The 18173-nt window shown below is 35.4% G+C and overlaps 1 protein-coding gene across 2 annotated transcripts in view; it reads left to right on the top strand.

The window, feature by feature from the left end:
* Positions 1-18173, top strand: part of FAM117B (family with sequence similarity 117 member B) — a 101692-nt gene extending 83519 nt beyond the window's left edge. For both annotated transcript variants that reach the window (XM_031958312.1, XM_031958311.1), the window contains exons 7-8: positions 571-691; positions 12306-18173. In XM_031958312.1, coding sequence (XP_031814172.1) covers positions 571-691; positions 12306-12624 — 440 coding nt within the window. In that variant the 3' untranslated portion in view covers positions 12625-18173. The remainder of the gene's footprint in view (positions 1-570; positions 692-12305) is intronic.

Raw genomic sequence — 18173 nt, 5'->3', positions numbered from 1 at the left:
GGAGCTTGAGAGCCTCCAAGGTTGTAATGGTTTTTATATATAGGAACATACAAATCATATGGCCCTGCCCTCTTATTTTACAGATGAGTTCAGATCTTGACTCTACTGGTGTGACCTTGGGCAAGCCAGTCTGTCTGACTAGGTACAGCTCATCTATATAATGAAACTCTATGGATCCCTCCATCCCTTTCAACTCTAAATTCTAGGAACTGGAAAACTGAAGCTGAGAAGTAAACAGTAGAAGCTGAAAAGTGTTTTGTCCAAGGTCATAGAAGTAGTAAGTTGCAAAGCCAGAATTGAAATACTAATTTTCTGACTCTAAATTTAGTGTTCTTTTAATTACATCATACTTCTCTTCAAAAAGATTTTACAATGTTGAGCACAGATCCTTGAGGAATTAAGGATAGGAAATTGGGAAAAGACTTAAATTTTGCCGTAGAAAACTGACTTGGTAAAGGAATTTCCCATAGTTTTATTAAATTAGCATGCTGTGAACTCCTTGTTTGTGTTTTATATTTTGTGTGTTTCTTTATGTTTTGGTTAAGTTTTCCACTATTTTGTTCTTTTCAGAAAATGGGAACAATTCTCCTTTGCCCAAATATGCCACCTCACCAAAACCTAACAACAGCTATATGTTTAAACGGGAACCTCCTGAAGGCTGTGAAAGGGTGAAAGTCTTTGAGGAATGCTCGTAAGTATTTACTAACAATAAAAGAATAATATTTTGAATTGATCCAGTTACTGTTTTATAATTTTTTTTCTTGAATGATATGTTCATTTCCTGAGTGTTAAATGATACGTTGATTGTTTTAATTTCTATTCTTTTTGTGTATGTGATCCTGAATTTTTTCCCATTCTATTGATTAAACTGGGATTTTTTTCTGTTTCTTAAGAATTCTTATCTTTTTTTTTTTTTTTTTTTTTTTTTTTTTTTTTTTTTTTTTTTTTTTTTTTTTTTTTTTTTTTTTTTTTTTTTTTTTTCTGTTTCTTATGAATTCTTATCCTTTGACCATTTTTCCATTGGGGAATGTAAATTCTTAATTTCACAAATTTGTCTTGGGACTCTTTTAGATTTTGGAGATTGTGTTTGAAGATGTTTTTCCACAGGTATTTAATTCAAAGATTTTTTTTTTCCTACCATCCACATCATTACAATTCAAATTGTAATGGATTTGTTTTGGCAAACTTTTATATTTTATATAATTGAGTTTTTCTGTTTTATTTGTTATGATCTCTTTGATCCCATATCTGGGATTCTTCCTGTGTCCACATTTGTCATAGCAAAAAGGTAAAACTTCTTCTTTTCCCCAGATTTTATGAGTGATCTTTTATCATTTATTGATTTGAAATTTGATTTATTGTGATATGATATGACTTAGCTCAAGATGCTAAGTTCCTACTCCTTTTACTCTTCATTGTTCTTTTTAGTTTTTATCATTTTAAAAGTTCCTTTCCTAATGGTATATGTTATTGGAATGCTTGACTTGTTTCAGACATTTTTCCTAGGGCTTACTTATTAACTTTAAAAAGATAAATTTTATTGACACCTTTTAAGATATAGATCATATGTATCTCTTCCCCTTGCCCTTTTTGTTATTAAACTCTCTAGTAGTAGAAAAATACTTAATAAAATAACTGACTGAGATCTGATGGCTTATTTATGTCAAACCCATAAGTAGGATTCTACAGTTTATTCCTGCTTTATAGTATTGTTTGGTATCTGTTAGTATCAAGTATTCTTCCTTCCCATTTTTTTTAACACTATCTCTTGATATTTTTGGTGTTTTATTTCTCCAAATGCATTCTGTTCTTAATTTTTTCTTTAGCAATAGTCATTTAGATAAATATCTTAATTTTTGTTGTTTTGGCCCAACCTAGCAATTGAATCTCTGTTTTTAGGTCTTTAATTTCTGTTAAAAATTATTATTTCATTAGTATTGATATAAAAACCTGTGTGTTTTAGAAGGCTAATTTCAAAATGTTAAATGCATTTTGTTGCTACCTTCAGTGGGATTTTATTCTACAGAAATCTACAAGAAAGATTTAATACTTTTAGTTGGTTTTTTTTTTCCCCTGCCTTTTAAATCCAGCTTTCTCGGTTTATTTATTTTTTTTCCCATCGATTCCTTAGGATAAGGGAGCCTTAACTTGGTGTTGGTGTTGTTAAACTTGTTATAAAAATAATTTTGTAATTTCACTTCAGTAGTTGGTTTCTTCTGTAGTCCTATTTTACTTATTTAAAAAGACTATTTTTTGGAAGAGGGTGGGGCATAAACTTTGCAAGATTGTCAAAGGATTCCATGAAAGAAAAAAGGTATATTAAAGCAAACTACCATATTAGCTACAAATAGAGTTAATTTTACTTTCTCTGGGACAAATTTTCTTATAATTATTGGTTCTTTTGTTCTTTAGCTCTTCATGACCCCATTTTTTTCTTGGCAGAAATGTGATTTGTTATTTGCTTCTCCATCTCATTTTTCAGATGGGAAAACTGAGGCAAACAGGATGAAATGATTTGTCCAGAGTTACACAATTAAGTGTCTGAAGCCTGATTTGAATTCAGGAAGATAGTTTCCTGATTCCAGTTCTAGAATGCTATGTACTGCATCATTTGACTGCTCCCCTTATGGTCCTATGACAGTGCTAAACAATAATGCAAACAAAGCCCATCTTTAATTCTAGTGAAAAATATGTGATAGTTTTTCAGTTCGAAATAACTCTAGCTTTTTGATTTGACTGTGGAATGATCCTTTTGTTCTTTTTTAACGTTTATAATGTAAATAAAGAGAGAACTCTTTTAATCAAATGTTTTATTCTGTGGATATAATTGGTTATTTAATCATTTGATTATAGTTATATTAATATTCAATTATTTTTGCATCCCTAAGAAAATTGAAATAAGTAAAATATAAAAATATAACGATAGCTTTGTTTTATTTAAATTATATACACACATATGTGTATATATAATATATATTTATAGATCTACATACATGTAATATTAATCTCTCATTTTCTTTCTCCTTCATTGGAGTATCACGGACATATTTCACTCATAGATAGAATTAAATAAAGTTGCTCTTTTCTGCAGTTTAAGGAGTTGTTTTTTGAATGTTCAATAGAATGGTAGATTCATTTAATCAGGAATCTTCTTGTTAAGATGTTCACATATGACTTGCTCAGTTTTATCAAGTATTTTAGGCTTTACATTCAGTATTAATCTGGGCCAAATTAATCATTTGAATATTCCATTTCTTGATTAGTCTTCTTATGGAACTATATTGTTGTTGTTACTGTTTTTCTACAATGGCTGACTCACTGGCTCCATTTGGGGGTTTTCTTGACAAAGATGCTTAAGTGGTTTTTCGTTTCCTTCTCCAGTTCATTTTGAGTTCTATATTCCATTCATTGGTTTTCTCTTTCTCCTTTTTGTCAGTACAGATATTCAGTGATTTAAATTTTGTTAAAAAAGAAAAAACAAAACACCTCACTAATTTAAGTACATCTTAGAAATTCTCACATATCAGTAATGTTTTCTTTAACATTTTTGTTTTGATCTATTTATAATTGCATTGATCTTCATTTAAGTCTGTGTTCCTGTTTTCCTTACTATAGCTTTATTGTATTACGTTCTGAAAACCATGTAATTGCTTTATATGCCTTTCTAGCATTTGTCTATGAGGTCTTTGTTCTGTTATGATAAATTTTTGTAATTGTGATAAACAGTATTAAAGAATCATTAGACCTTCCATTTAGTAATCTTCCAAGGTCTAACATCTCAGTATGCTTATTCTTTTTCTTTTCTTTCTTTTTTTTTCTTAAATTTTCCCCAGTTACATATTTAAAAAACCTTTTTTTTTGGCTATTATGTTCAATCTCCATAATTCTCCTTCTGGATGTGGATGATGTTTTCTATCCAATGTTTATTAGGATTGCCTTGGATCACTGAACTGCTGAGAAGAACCAAGTCTGTTGCTGTGTACAATGTTTTCCTCAGCAATGTTTCACTCAGCATCAGTTCATGTAAATCTTTCTTGACCTTTCTAAAATCAGCTTGTTCATCATTTTTTTTTTAGAACAATAATATTCCATTACCTTCACTTACCATAACTCGTCTATCCATTTCCCAATTGTTGGGCATCCATTCCTTTTCCAATTCTTTGCTACTGCAGAAAGAGCTGCTACAAACATTTTTGCACGTTGGTCCTTTTCCCTACTTTATGATTTTCTTGTGATATAGACCCAGGAGTACACATCTCTGATGGGTAAACTTCAAAGCTGGTCAGATTGACTAATGGAGTCCCTGTGGGTTGTTTAGTTCTTAGCACTAAATATATCAGGTGTGACAACTGTGGGTTGTTTAGTTCTTAGCACTAAATGTATCAGGTGTGACAGTCCAGACTTTCGATAGCTGTGTATGACTGGAGCTTATCCTTATACCCAGCACATACTTAAATAACTTTTTCCAAGATTCAACATATGCCTTAATGCCTGTAAGGGTCTTACCCAAATGGAAAAAGTAGAACAGTATTGCGAACAGCTGAGTCAGCAGAGTTGACAAAAGAAAGACAAATCGGCCTTTTCTCCAAAATGATAAATATCCTCAATTGCCTATGATCCAAAAAAAATCATCTCTCTCCTTATACAAATTTTTATTCCTTATTGTCACCTCTCACCTAGTCTATGAATACTTAAATTCTCTCTTGAGTATTTGTGGAAACTTCACATTCATGAGAAAGGTCTGGCGATCTTCAGGTAAATTGAATATAGCAAATCACCATTATAAATTATAGCAGTGGCTCAAAAAACTTTTGGAATTGTGTCTAAGATTTCCACACTCTTAGGTACCCCATGAACTATCCACTTGGGGTCTCTAACCTGGTCTTTAAATATAAAAACCTTTCTCAACTGGCAGGCCTTAGAAAAACAGGTGATGGTAGACTAGCTTTGTCCCTTATCACATAGTTTACCTATTGATCTACTCCAATCCATACCAGGGGAAAAAATAAAGCCTTTTTCTAAACTCCACCAATAGTCATTGAACCCCTCCCCTTTGGAGAGGGGCATTTTTCACCTCTTGTGTCATCCATTCTATTTTTTTCATATTCCTAATTGTTAGACAATTTTTCTGACTTTGATGGGATAAAATTTAAGACACTTGAAGACAGCTGTTATATAAACCTGGGACATCTTAAAGGAATTAGCCCTTTTCTTTGAACTGCATTGGACAGAATCAGATGCAATGAATAACAGAAAAATGAAGGTTTAGGCTTAATGTGAGGAAAAACTTCCACTAGATTAATGGTGCTCAAAAATGAAATGTGCTGCCTTAAAAGGTAACAAAGGACCCCCATCCACCCCCCTTTGTGTTTCTTCAGGGTTGGTTGAAAGACTCTTCTGTAAATTTAGGGTGTGTTCTAGCAGGAGATTTCTTCTGGGATTAGGTAAATATATAAAAGCCTTTCTATTTCTTGAAATAAAATAGCTGTGGAATACCAGGGGGGAAAATATTTTTTTTAGCTGAAATATTCTTAAGTCCTTTCAGCTGATCTTCATGAGGCCCTTTTAAATGTTCTCCTACTTATCATCCAAGCCTTTAAGAAGAGTGTGCACTTTCCTGGCCCTGGACTGCCTTTCTTGCTGCTGCCCCAGATCCCTTGAGCTTTCTGGGTGGCCGTGCCTTCTAATGATGGCTTACTCCATCCACGCGTCACTTTAAGACAAAGGGGTGTCCGACTGTCCCACCCAGAGCTTACATATTTGGACTGAGACCAGGTGTCGGGCCTTACTGCATTGTCATTTCTCTGGCTCAGCCCATAGCGGTCCAGCCTGTCAGGGCCTTTTGGAATTGTGGCTTGGCTATTTATGATGGCCACAGTCTTTGCTAGCCCTCTTTTCTGTAGATACCCTAAGCACAATGCCTTTGCCTTCATCAATGCCATTGGTTAAAGCAATCCATGGCTGTGGTGGGTCCCCCCAGAACTGTCCCTTTGTGACTACTCAGCTTCTTGTCACATTCAATCTATCCAGCTGCTGTGAAGTCCACAGGGGTTACGTTTCCAAGAGGAAAAACGTCTGCTGACATTTTTCCGAAAGTTATGCCTTGCAGAAATGGACTCCGCTATTCATCTGCCAATGAGCTGATGTTAGAGGAATCTTAGAGGCTGCCAAACCTAACCCAGCCCTAACGGTGGTCATGATTCCTTTAGTTGGGGATCACTGCTGGGGGGGAGGGGAACATAATCATCACTTCCCCAGCTCTCTGATTTCACTTTTGGATAGCTCTAATTTTTAGGATATTTTTCTTTATCAAAACTGAATTTAGGAGCAGCTAGATAGCTCAGTGGATAAAGTACCAGGCCTGAAGTCAGGAAGACCCAAGTTCAAATTTGATCTTAACCGTTCCTAGTTGTGTGACTCTGGGCAAGTCACTTAACCTTAATTGCCTTGGGGTGGGGGGGTAGGGTATGGGGACACGACTGAACTTGCTTTCTTGTCACTCCCTGACAGCCTTTAGGGAATCTTCCAGGTCTGAATCTGTGATCCAGCCATAACTCTTACTTCTGTTTTCCATTGACCTTGTCCAAAAAGGAAATTGAGTTTATCTCTGTACTCTCTATTTCGTGAAGCCTCATTCTTCTCCTTCCCCCAGTTTTCTACTTATCCCTTTCCCATCTCTTTTACTTGCTCTTCTTCCTGCAGATCCAGCCACCATCTTTTATTGGGTGGTGGCCAAAGGCATAGCCTTGGCTTCTAGTCTTTTGTCCTTTACTCTGTGAGTTGACTTAATAAGTTTTTATCTCCAGGCCTGACCTGTATTCCAGATCCACATCTGTTACTAGCATCGTCTTGATGTCCCCCAATATCAGGAAGCATTTGTTAAGTGCCTCCTGTACCTCAAGTCCATTGTGCAACACCAGAGATACAAAGACAAAAGTGAACCAGTTCTTGTTCATAATGAATTTGTATCCTACTATGTAATTGTACACATCCAAAATAGGTGTCAAATGTGTGATGCAAGGCATTTGGGAGAGGGAGAGTACTAGCAGCTGGGCTTGAGCCGGAAAAATTTCTTCTTAGGGCAGGGGATTTCCAAGTTGATACAAACAAAACTTCTCCATAGTCTGTTTGACTTGTAATCTCCTCAGCTTCCCTGTTCACTCTCTCTATCCTTGGCCCAGATTCGCTGCTTTTCATACATCTCAAAATGGATGATGTTCTGCAGACGGCCTAAACTTAAACTTTCTTTCTTCCTTCTTATCTGCCCTTTGCATGCCTCATATAAACATCTTTACACAGTTTGCATAATATACATTTTATAAATAATTTGTTGAATAAAATTAAAATGAAAGTATCAGAATAGTGGAACCTAAGGGATGGGAGGGAGTCAGCAGCAGGAGGTAGTGAAAAGTGGATTAAGTAAGGTCAAGAGACCTCTGTTACAGATATGACATCACTGCATATTAGCTGTGAGGTGTTAGACAAGTCACATGACTTATTTATTCTAAATCCTCCATTTTTAGAAATAGAATAGATAGATTCCTGAAATACCTTCTTTCAGGAATTTGGTGATTTAGATTGGGTATTGGGTAAATGGGCCTGAAAAAGCTAATTTTTTTTGTATCCCTACTGCCAGGGGTGAAAGCTGTAGGAAATATTGTAATGTATTATGCTGTTTATAGGTTCTAAATTTATGTAGAGAAACATAGTTTAATTTTGATGGATGATTCCCATAGGAAATTTGAATTTCATAAAAATGCTGTGAACTCTAAAATGCTGTTTATTTCTGAATTATTTTTATTTTATTGTAGACACATGAACCTGTGTTCTAATTGAAGCCAGAGTACTAGGGGTACTTAGGTGGAGTAGGAAACAAATATAAATGCTTTTAGGAAATTACTTCGTAAAATTTCCAGATTAGTACTCCGTGCATTGTTTTAGCTCCATAGCTGTGTTCCTGATTTCACTGCTGTATTTCCTGGTGAAGATAATGGGTTCTGTCTTGTGTCAATAAAAGATTTTCTAGTACCAAAATTTATTTTGAAATCTTAAAAAATAATTTAGCATCAAGGTGTACAATATATATATATATCACATGCATTTTTAAAAATCAAATTTCATATTGCTATTTGAAAATGATTAAATTTATTGTCTTTAGATAGCATAAAGATATTGAATTCCTTACTCAGTATTTGTGACTTTAGAACTCTGTCTTGACCATTTAAATGAGTGATTGAAAAAAACTTTAATGTACTTTTAGGTTGTTTTCTTTTTTTTTTTATACACATTTCAAGCAAAGAGATATATATATGGTGATTTGAGCCATATTTTTAGTAAATCTTGTATTACTTAAAAATTCTTGGAATTTATTTTAAGCCAAAAGACTTCTTGGAGTTTGTGTTTTGGAAATTGGGGTTTAAATATTAAAAAAAAAATCTTTGGTTATAATTTTGAATATTATGAACTAATGGTTTTCTAGTACAGAAGCTCAAATAAGCAAAATTACCTTTTAAGATTTATTAGAAATATACTTTAAAAAAATTTTTTTAAACAGTAAGAAAAAAAATAGCAAGAAAAAAAGAAAAGGAATGCAAAACAAAAAACATTTGTCTTGTGCTCAGCAGAACATCAGGGAGGAATCAAAATATGTAACATTACCAAATCAAGAAAGAGAGTGTGTGTGTGTGTGTGTGTGTGTGTGTGTGTGTGTTGTATGTATTAGTAGAAGAAATTATATTCATGAATGCCCTCTTTTTCTTCACTTTGTGGGAAATTGTTCTTTAGGTCTCTGCTGCACATCTTTTTTTTTTTCCCCCCCTTCATTCTCCCCAAATAAGCTAGTTAAGGGAAAGAGTGTGTGTGTGTGTGTGTGTACACACCCCTATCACTGCTGACTCTTTAATTAAATTTTGCTCCGTAACTTGTCTTGCTATTAATTTTTCCCCACCTATGGATCCTTCCCTTGGCTTCTTCCCCTATACTTTGCATCCCCCACTGCCCATTCCTTCCTTCTCATTTCTTTATAGATTTTGGAGGGTGCTATATCCTTCATGGTATGTATGTAATATTACCTATTTAACCATGCCCAATGTGAGTAGGTAAGTTTGGGTTTGGTTGATAGAAAGACTTGAAACTGCAAGATCATTGAACGTCCATTTTTTTTTCCCATTGAAAATTTAGATAATTTTGCTGAATATGATATTTTTTGTCATAGGAGTAGTTCTTTTGATTGCCAGTAGTTAGTAGCTTCTTTATTGTGGCTACTGATAAGCCTTGTACAATTCCAGCATATTTGAATTGGTTTTTTTCTTGTTTCTTGTAAAATTTTCTTTTTGACCCGAGAGGTTGAATTTAACAGTAATACTCCTGTATGTTTTCCACAAAAGATCTCTTTGAGGTTGTGATTAGAGGATTTTTTTTTTCTATTTCTATTTCCCCTCATTCTATCTATAATCCAGATAATTTTCTTGGAGTATTTCCTGCTGTGTCAAGGTTCTCTTTTTGGTCACAACTTTCTGGCAGTCCAATCATTCTTATATTTTCTCTTCTTGATCTGTTCTTCAGATCTGTAATTTTTCTAACAAGATGTTCTATTTTTTCATTCCTTATAATTTGTTTTGTTATTTCTTGGTGTCTCATAGATTCACTGGCTTCCCCTTGCTCATTTCTAATTTTCAAAGCATTATTTTCATCTTAGAGATTCTGTGCCTTCTTTTCTAGCTGGCTGCCTTTTTTTAATCATCTTTTTGTGGGGTTTTTCGGATGTTTTTTACTTTTTTATTTTATTTTTTCTTCAATGTCATTTGATTTTTTTAAATCTTTTTTGAGTTCTATAAACTCTCTGGGAATGTGGCTATTTGTTATTCTTTGGAGTTAAAGTGTTTTTTGTTTTGCTTTGTTTTGTTTTTTACTAGAGTATCCTCCTCTGAAGATGAACCTGGTCTTCCCTGTTCCCATAGTATGTTTCTATGGAGAGGTTCTTTTTTCTTAACAGATTTTTTTTTTTTTAATAGAAATATTAGTGTAAGCACCTCCAATCTTGCGGGGATGGTGCCTCTGGTTTCCCTTCAGCACTCCCCTCTAACCAGGAACCCCAAACCAAGAGCTCCCAGCTTCTGCAAGTGCCCCATCGAGCAGCATCCCTCTCCCAAGGTGTGCTGGCTCCTCACCCAGGACCATGTCATCCCAAGCAGTCTTCCAGAACTCACACCAGGACTCCACAAACAATCCAGGAGGTGAAAGTCTCTGTGGTTCTTGCTGAGAGGCTCTAGCCAAGCCCAGCTCACGTCAGGGGTGCCCCCTCTGGATGTTTCTACAGAGCTAGCCTGAGGTGTTTATATTTCAGCCCAGGGCCTTCCTTCTGATCTTGTCAGGCTGACCCCTGTTCTGCCCCAAATCTTCTTGATTTTTCACCAGTCTGTGTTCACTCTGAGGTACATATTTGTTCTATTTTGGGGGAAATCAGGAGAGCTTAAAATTTATCAGCTTGTCCCTGCTATCTTCCCAGAATAATCCAATAATTTTTATTTTTTTAACTTGAAAAGGGAAAAAAAAATGCACGGGTTTTCTTTAGAGCAATTATGTCCCTCCTAAGAGATTATATATAATTTATCTCTCATCTTTCTTGCTCAAAAGAAATAAAATCTTATTGCCTTAGTTTCTGAATGAGTGATTTTTTTTCTTTAATCAAGAATATAGTTCTGACACTGATATATTGGGTCAATATTAGTGAAACTAGATCTATGTTTCCAAAGACATGAATGAATTTCCAAAAGAATGAAATGGTCCCCTATAGCATCGTCAGGGTGAGAGAAGGCTGCTGGGTCTAGGTCTGGGGACAAGTTGGCCCTGTGTCTTCTGAATTTAGTGCCTGAATTCAGAAGCACCATGGCAAGCCTTCAGAACAGACTCTAAAGCCAAGGCCTAGGTTTAAGTTTGTTTTTGTGTTTGATTATGTTGCTTAGAAAACAGTGAAGAGATCCTCTTAGCTATCTTCTGAAACTGTGTAAGGTGCCTGTCTTGCAATAATTTTGATCTCTGCAGTTGACAACAGGTACTTGTATGGCCTGTGTGAAATGTTAGTGCTTCGTTTTTTTTTTTTTTTTTTTTTTTTTTTTTTTTTTTTTAATTTAATAGCCTTTTATTTACAGGATATATACATGGGTAACTTTACAGCATTAACAATTGCCAAACCTCTTGTTCCAATTTTTCACCTCTTACCCCCCCCCCCCCCTAAATGGCAGGATGACCAGTAGATGTTAAATATATTAAAATATAACTTAGATACATAATAAGTATACATGACCAAAACATTATTTTGCTGTACAAAAAGAATCAGACTCTGAATTATTGTACAATTAGCTTGTGAAGGAAATCAAAAATGCAGGTGTGCATAAATATAGGGATTGAATTCAATGTAATGGTTTTTAGTCATCCCCCAGAGTTCTTTTTCTGGGTATAGCTGGTTCAGTTCATTACTGCTCCATTAGAAATGATTTGGTTGATCTTGTTGCTGAGGATGGCCTGATCCATCAGAACTGGTCATCATCTAGTATTGTTGTTGAAGTATATAATGATCTCCTGGTCCTGCTCATTTCACTCAGCATCAGTTGATAAGTCTCTCCAGGCCTTTCTGAAATCATCCTGTTGGTCATTTCTTACAGAACAGTAATATTCCATAATTTTCATATACCACAATTTATTCAGCCATTCTCCAACTGATGGACATCCATTCAGTTTCAGTTTCTAGCCACTACAAAAGGGCTGCCACAAACATTCGTGCACATACAGGTCCCTTTCCCTTCTTTATAATCTCTTTGGGATATAATCCCAGTAGTAACACTGCTGGATCAAAGGGTATGCACAGTTTGATAACTTTTTGAGCATAGTTCCAAACTACTCTCCAAAATGGTTGGATTCGTAGTGCTTCGTTTTAACAGCCAAAATTTGTAGACACTTCAGGTGGCTATTGCAATTAAAATGCAATATTATAATTTATATAATATCTTTTTGTATTTCTTTAGGCCATTGTTATTAAAATGTGTCTTTACTGACTGCTTCCTAAATCAAAAATCTGGGTTTAACCATTCTTTCTTGCCTTTGGAGGATGATTCTCAAGAAAATGTCAACTATGGCTATTGTAGTTTTCTCTACTCCACAATGGTATCATAAATATATGTCCCATTTTAAAGTATTTTTTTACTCTAGCTACTGGCTTTTATATTCATTGATTTTCCTTATGTACTTGCAGATTACCTGGAAAACTTCATAGACAAAAAATTTTGTAATCTGTCTTTTGACCCTAGGCCAAAGCAACTCCATGAAATCCCAGCCTTTTACTGTCCTGACAAGAACAAAGTGAATTTCATCCCTAAGAGCGGCTCTGCCTTCTGCCTGGTCAGCATCCTCAAGCCACTTCTTCCCACCCAGGATCTTACCCTGAAGGGCTCGAGCCACGGCCTGACTGTCTCCACCGGCATGGCCCCCACTCTGCTGCAGCCCATCACCATGGCCTCCCTGTCTGCCAGCCCAGAGCAAGAGCGGATCTCTCGAGGAACGAGTACCGTGATCCCGCAGGCCTCTCTGCTCCAGCAGTCGGGACCCTTGGAGGAGGCGGAAGGATAGGTCACCGCCGCCTGGGCGCTGCTCTGGGAAACCGAGAGAACCGAGTTGGGAACAAGGAGGGAGGGAGCCTCCCGGGCCCCACCTCTCTCCAGCATCGAGTCTGCCCCAAGAGACTTCTGCTTTTTGATAGTGACATGCCTCAGCTGTCTGTGGTGATGATGTCATGATGAGCTTCTGTAAGCAAGCAGTGCTTGGGACTGCTGTATCTCATTTGTGAAGTCTCAAACTCAGTTCACATCTCACTTTTTTTTTTTTTAAAGCACTGGTTAAAAGAAAAAAAGCTGTATCATTCTTTACTTTTGGTGGACCATTTTATCACAATGTTTTTTGTGTCCCAAGTTAGACTTTTTTAAGAGCAAACAGATCCCTGCAAACATAATTACCAAAGGGAGAAGTTACTGATGCTGCAAGAACAACCATCTTTTATATGAAAATGACTATTTTATAATAATAACAAATGTTAATTTTCAGATGCATAGCAGACAATAGGATGTTCAGAAGACATTTCCCTGGCCACTGTTTATTTGTTTTTTTCTAGATGTATGCTATTCTCAGCTGTTCTCCAGCTGCTGGGACCAAAGGGATTGTTGAAATTTTCCAGCAATCTTAGTTGCTTGACTGTTCTTCTCCCAACCAACAACCGATAAATAAATGCATTGAACGTTTGTATGTTAAAAAAAACAAACAAAAAAAAAAACAACACAAAGCAATATTAGTTCATTATGTGATGTTGTTTTTTGATGTCAAAAGTTTTGTGCTTTGGATAAACCATCCTTTTAAAAGTGCTATTCCCTCTTCCACATTTAAGATTCCTATATACCTTTATCTGCATGGTGAAAAAAAAAACTACACTCTGGATACAAGTGCTTTAATATGCTATCAGTGGAGTTTTGTTAGAAAATCAATGAGCCAAAAAGTAACTTAACCCCCGTTCTTGATCACTATAGTTAGGAGTTAGAATACTCCTCTAGTTTTTGACAATGTGTGAAATCATGTGATTTTTCCCCTTAGCACAAAAATCACTTCTTCAGCTCCACCCTCAGTGTATTGTAACCCCAAGTGATCCTGATGTGGCTGTGCATGGTTCCTCTCCCCTGCTTTTGTAACCTTGCAGTCAGTGTTGTGGATTTATTCAGGGCAGATTGTGCTCTGTTCCACTGCAGCCAGTGGTCCCCCTTCTTGCCCCCTCCCCAAAGGTCACCCTCCTGATCTCAGTCTCTGAGGGTATGGTTAGATAAGCTTTTTTTTGTTTGTTTTGTGGGGTTTTTTTTTTTCCATGTAAGGGAAAAAATAGAAAGGATAATTAAAATGGAAAGGAAATTAAAGAGGGGGCTCTTCTCCCAATGACACAAATTTCAGCTTCAGCAAGTCCTCACACAAAAAACTGCAGATAGAACTAGTAGCTGTAGGTATTTGATTATCAAAGCAACTCTCAGAAAAATTCAAGATAAGAACGTTAGTGGTTATGTTGTAGAGAGTTTGAGGGGTAACTTGTGCAGTGTCAAAGTAAAGTAAATAAAACCAATAGAAGCATCCTTTTAAAAACTTCATACAGTATCTATCTTAATATGCAATAATTTTATATCCCTATAAATATTATCATCAGAATCCAGTATTAGGCACTTGAAATGGAGAAAACAACTTTAATGTTCAATCAGCCATAGTTTTTCTAAGCTCACAGTTCTATCCCTTCCAGGAAAAACTGGTAGTAGCAATAAGTGTTTTCAAAAGACTGTACCAAACTTGTATTCATGTTCCTTTCAAACAATTGGTTGATCAAAACCTGTTAAGTAATTTTAAAATGATGTGACTTAGCCATATGCAAATATTTGAATAAATCTGTTACACATCAGTTGGTAGGTACAGTGTACTTTGATACCCTTTTTATCTGAGATGAAGTCTGAGTATACTATATCTCCTTGTGCAGCAAAGCTTTCAATTATTCAGAAGCTAATCATCCAGTTGTTATCTCAAAATCCCATTTCTCTGCCATCTTGTTTCTGTCAGAGATAATTCATTGTTCATTAGCTACTCTACTAAAAAAGAGCCAGGGATATGAAGAGATGAAAAACAAATCCATTAATTTGGGTCTGTTACTGCTTCTGGTGAAAGGTGCAGGAAGAAGTTGAAATCAATGACTTAAGAACACTACAGTTCCCAGGTAATTTATGAATTTTAATAGTCTGCTATATTTTCTCTTCCTTTTATACAAAACCTACCTTTAAAAAAATTATAAGTAATCCAGATTGGTTGCAAATTGAATGCTGTTACCCAGATGTATACCTCTATCCAACACAGACAATATCTTGAAATGTTCCACATTTACTAAATCTGAAACATTTAAAAATTACACTTGAAGCAGATGTTTAAGAATTTTTATGTTGACTTGAAATTGAAACAAAATCTTATCTAATCCTTAGCTCCCAAATAGAATACTTCTCTTGGCTTCCAAATTAAGCTTGAATGCATTCTTTAGATCTTGAGCTTTGAGTCTTTTTGTTTCATTTGATTTGATACAGAACTTTACAGCATTTGCCAAAGGGCTAATTTCAGCATAAGCTTCTATTGTAATTTTGAAAAATTATTCACAACTCTATCAGTCTTTCACCAATCTCTTTTCATGGCAGCTGATGAATTTAAGATGACGCTTAATCTTAAATATAATGTTGCTACTACAATTAAGTTCTTAGGTTTATGAGCTATTAAATAGAATAAAATTTTTAATGGATGAGATTGGGGAGAAAATATTAGTTTAGAAAGTGTTATGTTCCAAAAATATTAACCAAGCAGTGTACACACCTCCTAAGTAGGCGTGTGTGTATGTGTGTATATTTATGCATATATTCACATAGTGGCAGAGGTAGCATAAATTAATTATATATTCAGGTCAAGGATCATGGATTTAGGGCTAAAAAAGGGACCTTAAAGATCATCTCCTTGAACTCCTTAATTTTACAGATGAGGAAAATGAAGCCAAAAGTGGTTAAATGACTTGTTGCATCACATAATTAATAGGCTGAACTGGGACAGAAATGTAGGTCTGCCATCTCCAAATCAAACATTGTACCACGTTCCTGGTGGAGGATTGGGGCTGAGAAGAACAAGTGTTCCTCTGGAGAAGACTGTCCTCTTTTTTTTTTTTTTTTTTTCTGTAGATGAGTTTTTCTTGCTGTCAGATAGCTTTCTTAAAATAAAAAGCCAATTTATTATCTTTGAACTTGAATATCAGGTGGTGTGGTGTGAGAGAAGGGGACAAGACTTGGAGTGAGAATTTAATCAAATCGGTGGCAGGAGGCCAGCCAACCCTCGGTGGGTTTCTTCATCTGTAAATGAGAGTGATGGTTGGGCTAGATGATGATACCTTTCAACTTTAAATCCTATAATCTCATTCCTCAAAGCTCAGTGATTACAATTGCTTGTTTTCCCCCTGTTAATGATATGGCTTATCATGAGTACTAAAATAAGTCTTACATTCCATAAGTTCCTCGCTAGGATGTTCAAAAAACGTCCACTGAAGGTTGGAAATTCAGTGGGACCTTTTAAAATGCTGTGATGTGAAGAAGCCATTTTGTTCTACCTGTGGAAGAAATGACTGGTGAAGCAGAAAAGCTTTCATTTTTTCCCAGTATGTAGATTTTGCTGGAAGAAAGTGATGATTAGCTAAAAACCTACTTTTCATCTCTTTTGTTAAATAATAAAAGTGCCCTACATGCCACCAATAGGGTTCACTTTATTACTCTGTGTTTTAGAAACATTTCATAATTAAGATAGTTTTTTTTTAATCCAGTTATATCATTGGTGCTGTAACTACCATTAATATTGAAAAATTTTGACTTGGCACTTTACATCTTAAACCTAGTTGAAGAACTTATTTTAAGTGGAACAGCCAACAACAAATAGCACACTGATGATAGAGAATTTGGGGGAGGTATTGGAAAAAATCTCATTACATCTTTCATTTACATTGAGGGTGTGCACTTATAAGAAAAGTTTTCCTTGAAAAATTGTCCTGTACATCAGTGTTGTTAATGATGTTAAATATTCTCATATGTATAAAAGGTGTTAAGTGTGTACGTTGTACCTTAAGAATCGTCGGTGCCTCATGGAAAAAAGTAGTTTAAATTTTATGTAAAGACAAGGTATTTGTGCATCTTGGTGGAGTTAACAGATATTTTTCCTTCCTACTGTTAAAAGAATATTTCCATGAAAAGTTTGCATTATATTTTTGCTCCAGAAGTATCTTTGTTTCTTTAATTTGTTGTAAATGCATTTACAGTAGTAAACTGATCCAAAAAAATTAGATGCAGGTAAAGTAGCAAGATGATGATCTAGTCAACCCTTGCTTCTTTGCTGTCCTCTCCAGTACCCAGAAGAACATCAGCTCCAGGAGCTATGTTATAGATGACTATTGAAAGAAACACTGGTAAAGATTAAGAGTGGGTTTTTCAAGAAGTGCCTGTTGTAACCTGAGGTGAGTTTGCTTCTGGGCTTGTTTCCTTTCTCTCTGAAGAATGAAAGGCCCTTGCTGGGAACTGGTTTTCCATCCATCCTCTGCTTTGGACCAGTAGCATGTGTTCGGAAGACATTCATCTTGGGTTAAGGTACAGGCTTTCTCAGCGGAGACCGCCAACCTTGCTAGTGTTGCATTGAGGTACCAGGTACCATGAAATATAGTAGGGAAAGCTGGGAAACATTGGACCCACATTAAATGAGAAAAGAAATCTCCATTGCTACCAGTGACAAAAATAACAATGACTTTTTCTTAAAAATTAAAAACTAAAGAGGTAAAATATAGTCAAAACCAAATGAAATAAAAATTTTTAATTAGCTAGAATTGAATACTACCCCACCATTTTGTTAATAAAGCTCTTCCGTTGTAATTTGAGTTACCAAGCTGGGTTATGGTAGGTGACTTTTCTTTTGTCCTCTTCCTTTTAGTTATTCATATTTCTCTTTCCTTACCCTTTTGAAGACTGTAGGATTAGCTGAGATGTGATTTCCAGCATCTTAATCTTCATTCATCTGTCATTGTTACCTGACTTGACAGTATTAAATGTGCAAGAAACTTACATTTGGAAGCTACTGTGATCATTTCTCCTTCAGTTGGTATCTACAAGCTTTCTCCAAAATATAGAATGATTGTTTTCACAGCAGTTCACTGCCTTTGAGACATAGCCTGAATTTTTTCTCTTGCCAAAATAAGTTATTTTTGTCAGTACGTTTTTTAAAATCTTGATTTTTATCAGAAAGCTACATGAGATTTACAATGTGTTGTTTACAGTCTTTGTCGCTACATATGGCTCCTTTTTCCAAAAGTCCTATCTTTGGATATGCAGAAAAGTTTTTTTGTTTGGAGCTGTTTTTTGTTTACTAAAATATGGATTTGAGACTAAGTCTGCAAGACATTTCTTCTTAGAAGAGGTTTTCCAGCCTAGCCGCGCCCATCTGATTCATAGCCCTTAAAATAAATTCTCCAGAATGTCACTTGTGTTGCATTGATTTGTTTGTTTTTTTACAAGACACTTGTAAATATAAGTATGTGACTTGCA

Source organism: Sarcophilus harrisii, chromosome 3, assembly GCF_902635505.1.
Source record: "Sarcophilus harrisii chromosome 3, mSarHar1.11, whole genome shotgun sequence".
NCBI lineage: Eukaryota > Metazoa > Chordata > Mammalia > Dasyuromorphia > Dasyuridae > Sarcophilus > Sarcophilus harrisii.
This window is presented reverse-complemented; position numbering and strand designations above follow the sequence as displayed.